Source organism: Schistocerca cancellata, chromosome 7, assembly GCF_023864275.1.
Source record: "Schistocerca cancellata isolate TAMUIC-IGC-003103 chromosome 7, iqSchCanc2.1, whole genome shotgun sequence".
Lineage (NCBI taxonomy): Eukaryota > Metazoa > Arthropoda > Insecta > Orthoptera > Acrididae > Schistocerca > Schistocerca cancellata.
The window spans coordinates 413,030,259-413,036,258 of NC_064632.1; the positions used below are offsets into that span (position 1 = coordinate 413,030,259).

Here is a 6,000-nt window from a genome sequence, read left to right on the forward strand (position 1 = left end):
AACGATGTTTTCTAAACCCATGTTGACTAGGTGTCAGTAGACCATTTTCTTTGAGGCAATTCATAATGTTCAAACACAATACATGTTCCAAAATCCAGCTGCATATCAACGTTAATGATAAGGGCCTGTAATTTAGTGGATTACTCCTACTACCTTTCTTTAATATTGGTGTGACTTGTACAACTTTCCAGTCTTTGGGTACGGATCTTTCATCGAGTGAATGGCTATATAGGATTGTTAAGTATGGAGCTAATGCATCAGCATACTCGGAAAGGAACCTAATTGGTATACAGTCTGGACCAGAAGACTTCCTTTTATTAAGTGATTTAAGTTGCTTCACTACTCTGAGGATATTTACTTCTACGTTACTCATGTTGGTAGCTGTTCTCGATTTGAATTCTGGAATATTTACTTCCTCTTCATTTGTGAAGGCATTTTGAAAGGCTTGTTTAGTAACTCTGCTTTGATGTCTTCAACAGTATCTCCATTGCTATCACGCAGAGAAGGCATTGATTCTTTCTTGCTGCTAACATACTTCACATACGACCAGAATCTCTTTGGATTTTCTGCCAGGTTTCGAGACAAATTTTAGTTGTGGAAACTGTTATAAGCATCTTGGATTGAAGTCCATGCTAAATTTTGAGCTTCTGAAAAAGATTGCCAATCTTGGGGATTTTAGATCTGTTTATATTTGGCATGTTTGTTTCGTTGTATCTGCAAATGTGTTCTAACCTGTTTTGTTTACCAAGGAGGATCAGCACCATTGTTTGTTAATTTATTTGGTATAAATCTCTCAAATGCTGCTGATAGTATTTCTTTGAATTGAAGCCATATCTGGTCTACACTTACATTATTAATTTGGAATGAGTGGAGATTGTCTCTCAGGAAGTCATAAAGTGAATTTTTATCTACTTTTTTGAATAAGTATATTTTTCGCTTATTTTTTGAGGATTTGGTGATTACAATATTCAATCTCATTTTTTGAGGATTTGGTGATTACAATATTCAATCTTGTTATGACAACCCTGTGTTCACTAATCCCTGAATCAGTTTTGGTGCTCCTTATTAAGTCAGGATTATTTGTTGCTAAGAGGTCAAGTGTGTTTTCACAACTGTTTACTATTCGCGTGGGCTCATGAACTAACTGCTCAAAACAGTTTTCAGAGAATGCGTTTAGCACAATTTCGGATGATATTTTATGTGTACCTATGGAATGAAACATGTATTTTCGCCAACATATCGAGGATAAATTAAAGTCACCACCAAATATTATCGTATGAGGCGGATACGTGTTTGAAATCAAAATTCAAGTTTTCTTTGAACCTTTCACCAACTGTATCATCTGAATTAGGAGGTTGGTAAAAGGATCCAATTATTATTTTATTCCGGTTGCCAACAATGACCTCTGCCCATACTAACTCACAGGAAGTATCTACTTCAATTTTGCGACAAGTTAAAGTACTTCTAACAGCAACAAACACGTCACCGCCAACCGTGTTTAGCCTATCCTTTCGGATCACTGTTAGGTTCTTCACAAAAATTTCGGCTGAGCTTATATCTGGCTTTAGCAAGCTTTCAGTGCCTATAATGATTTGAGCATCATTGCTTTCTATTAGCACTTGGAGCTCAGGTACTTTCCCAACTCACCTATGACAATTTACAACTGTTATACCAATGGTTCCTGTATCTACATTCTTCCTGTTTTCAGCCTGTACCCTTTGTGACTGAAGCCCTTCTTGTGTTTTCCCGAGACCCTCTAACCTAAAAAACCACCCAGTCCATGTCACACTGTCCCTGCTACCCATGTAGCCACCTCCTGCGTATAGTGGACACGTGACCTATTCAGTGGAACCCGAAACCCAACCACCCTTTGTCACAAGTCGAGGAATCTGCAGCCTACACGGTCACAGAACCATCTGAGCCTCTGATTCAGACCCTCCATGTGGCTCTGTACCAGAGGTCCACAATCGGTCCTGTCGACTATGCTGCAAATGGTCAGCTCTGCTTTCATCTTGCAAGCAAGACTGGCAGCCTTTACCACTTTTGTTATCCACTCGAAACCAGAGAGAATCTCTTCTGATCCAAAGTGACACACATCATTGGTACCAATGTGAGCAACAACCTGCAGTTGGCTGCACCCTGTGCTCTTCATGGCATCTGGGAGGACCCTTTCCACATCTGGAATGACTCCGCCCAGTATGCACACGGAGTGCACATTGGTCTTCTTACCCTTCTTGTCAACCAAGTCCCTAAGAAGCCCCATAATGTGCCTAACATTGGAGCTCCCAACTACCATTAATTGCACCCTCTGTGATTGCCCAGATCTTGGTGGGTGAATGGTTTCCTCTGAAACAGGACACGCGACAGCATCCGGCTCAGCGACAGTGTAAACCACAGAGAGCACCTGCAACCTGTTTGTCAGAAAACCCAGGGAGGCCTTATGTGTGGCCACCTGGGAAATCTTTCATTGCCTTCTTCGCCCCAGCATGACCTCCCACTCGACCACAGGTGAGGGGTGAGCCTCAGTGCAAGCAGTAACTGGGTCGGCCACCAGTGAGGACCGATTGGAGGACTTGGACATGCTGGACGTCCACTGGATCCCCATTGCCGGCCCACAACAGTGGCGCCCATCCACTGCAGCCTCAAGCTGTGTAACCGAATCCATCACAGCCTGAAGCTGAGAGCGAAGTGTCACCAACACGGATCGCATCTGCACACAACAATCGCAGTCCCTGTCCATACTAAAGACTGTGGAAAACTACACTATGCAGATAAATGGACTATTGGCACGTGCTGCACAAGTCTACTGCAGACCCTGACAAAAATGCAGGAACTATGTCTAATAATACACAAATAAAAAACCTAGCTACCCAAGCACTCAGGTGAAACTAAATAACTCGCCCTGATTAGGAACTTGTAATACATCACAAAATCAGTTTACTTTCTGACACAAATGAAAATGTGAGAACAGTGGCTATTAGATATTAAATTTAAACACAGAATCTCAAGAAACTAAACTATTAAAGCACACAGATGTTATAATAAAATTTGCTCCAGGTTAGGAACTCGTAAATGCCACAAAAGCAGTTACTTCCCTATTGCTGCATCTGTCTCGGTCGGTTACTACTGATAATTTATCAGAATTCTAAGAATATGGCATGGTAATTGCTGTTAATATCCGCTTCTGTAATATCCTTAGATAAATCAATCTCTATAATTCTTAAATAAATGTTTCAATATTTTTACTTAGAAGCAGTTGTATTTATTTACTAAACTTATTAGACAACAATGGAAGACCATTGTGCAGTGATGGTAATTAAATTATTGCGGAATGATCCTGATGGTTTGTTGTTAACATGTGCTCAAAAAGTCAAGATGACAAGTGTGGAAGTATGATGGCCTCATCACATGCAAACTGCAAAAAACAGAAAAAGGAATGCATATGAAAGGATGATGTTTCTTATATAACTTCAGCCAACTGGCTATCTACAACTGTTTTGGAATGTGTTGATTAATATAACAAATTGTATCATACATAAATGTTTGAATATATGCTACAACATTATTAACCAAAAGCATAAATGTAAACTGGTAAACACTGTAGTGATTGTAAGAAACATTCACACAGAAAAAACTGTCCAAAAGACAGAAAATGAAACTAACAATGTCAGCCTGCAACAATGTCCATCAATATGCAGTCTGGCCCACAGCACCTTGCAAGAACTGCACATGAGGTTCCAAAATGTCATGAAAATAACTGACAGCAGTTTAATTGTACCAATTCACCCGTGCAATTTGATGAAGAGAAGTTCAAGTGATCAACATAATCCCTGTCCCCACCATTATGGATCCTCCTCAATATTGGTCTCTTTCTACAATGTTTGGGTCCCAAAATCATATTCCACATTCGCTCCAGTTGCGAATCCATCAAAAATACTCTCCAGACCAAATTGGGACTCATCTGTGAAAAGAACATTGGGCCACTGGCATGGTGGCATGTTGACAGTTCCTCTAGACGGTCCCTTCTGTGAAGATGCAACAGAGATAGACATACAGCAGGTCTCCAACAATACGGGCTACTCCACCAAATCCTTCTATACACCGTTTGTCTTGATATAGGCATCCAGTGGATGCTGCAATGTCAATACCAGTAGCCGTGCAGTACTAAGGCAGTCTCATTATGCCCTTACAGCCAAATAACACTCATCTCTTTCTGATGTCATATGTGGTCAGCCCTGCCCAGGTCTTCAGGATACAGTTTCAGACTCTATTAACTGTCACCACATCCAAGAAACAACAGAACAGTTAACTTTAAGCCGTAGGGCCACACCAGTTTGTGACTATCCTGCTTCCATTATTCCTAAGGCCCTACACTGCAGACAGTCTGGTATGTGTATTCTCTGTGCCATTCTGCACCATCTGTGGCTATGTACACAGTGATAATGGGTGTGGAACTACCTGGAAAACACTACCCCATTTGATAGGTGCCCTGAGGTCTGTGCTGCTGTGGTTGTACATTGACTGGAAGGTGACCTTCCATGCAGAACATGATTGTAGGGACATCTGTTGAAAGTTCGTATGATTATATCATGAATTAGACACAGGATGGGGAAATAGCTGTTTGCTGCTTTAATTTTGGATTCCAGTGGATTTAACTAAAATAAACACTTCTATCCAGACAGAGCATATTTGTTGTTGGTCTTCAAATATTAAAAATTGAGAAATTATTTGTATTGCTGTCAGAGAAGATAGTCTCACCACCAAACAAAGAATTAATATATAAACTGGTAGAATTATATTGATGCCAGTGAGTGTTCTGTAGTCGTGTTTACTTACTAATGTTACTGGTGATAATGGAAGTTGATTCTTCCTCTGAATGGTGTAATAATTGGCCAAATGTGAGATGAGTCTATGAACTATGACTCCATGTGAGAGGAGAATTAAAATCTCATCAGCTGCGACTGACTGTTGCCACTGAGATTGATTGTAGTATTTGTATTTAGTGTTATCTGTAGTGGTAACTGTCAAGGAAGTTAAAAGTTTTTGCTCTGATGGTGAGATAAAGGAAGGTAAAAGTTACTGTTGGGAAATACTTATCCATTATACAGAACACATGTATTATAATCATGAAAATAATCCACAAAATTTGATGAAAAGTAAAACAAAATGTACCTGTGATTATTCATAAACTACTAATTTGTCCTTATTTTTGTAATTGAAATTTTTGTATCATCTTCTGTTTCTCTTTTATAGGAACTGATACACCAGACTTCAGCAATACATGCACATTTGTGGAAGCAAGAAGCTTGAATTATGGATTGTATTCAGTTTCATACTATGTATTGTCAACCTAAAATAAATATCAAAATAGCTTTGTATCTTATTCTTTCTTTAATAAAATAAGCAATGAAATACTACATTTACGCAATGATCTGCCAAATATATTATGCCAAAGTTTGCCATGGTAATCCCATTCCTGATGTCCAGGCGGAGCTTCAAGGAATCCTCAGAACCTTAGGCCCCCTACAAAACCTTTCACCTGACTCCATCAACCTCCTGACCCCACCAACACCCCGCACCCCCACCTTCTACCTTCTTCCCAAAATTCACAAACCCAATCATCCCGGCCGTCCCATTGTAGCTGGTTACCAAGCCCCCACAGAACGCATCTCTGCCTACGTAGATCAACACCTTCAACCCATTACATGCAGTCTCCCATCCTTCATCAAAGACACCAACCACTTTCTCGAACGCCTGGAATCCCTACCCAGTCTGTTACCCCCGGAAACCATCCTTGTAACCATTGATGCCACTTCCTTATACACAAATATTCCGCATGTCCAGGGCCTCGCTGCGATGGAGCACTTCCTTTCACGCCGATCACCTGCCGTCCTACCTAAAACCTCTTTCCTCATTACCTTAGCCAGCTTCATCCTGACCCACAACTTCTTCACTTTTGAAGGCCAGACATACCAACAATTAAAGGGAACAGCCATGGGT

The 6,000-nt window shown here is 40.5% G+C and overlaps 1 protein-coding gene across 3 annotated transcripts in view; it reads left to right on the forward strand.

Moving 5' to 3' along the window:
* The window catches only part of LOC126092316 (uncharacterized), a 187,573-nt gene extending 182,128 nt beyond the window's left edge, over positions 1 to 5,445 (forward strand). For all 3 annotated transcript variants that reach the window (XM_049907846.1, XM_049907848.1, XM_049907849.1), the window contains one exon: positions 5,254 to 5,445. Coding sequence is in view for 1 of the 3 variants with exons in the window: in XM_049907849.1 (XP_049763806.1) it covers positions 5,254 to 5,260 (7 nt within the window). In the remaining 2 variants the exon portion in view is untranslated. The remainder of the gene's footprint in view (positions 1 to 5,253) is intronic.
* The last annotated feature ends 555 nt before the right edge of the window (positions 5,446 to 6,000 follow it).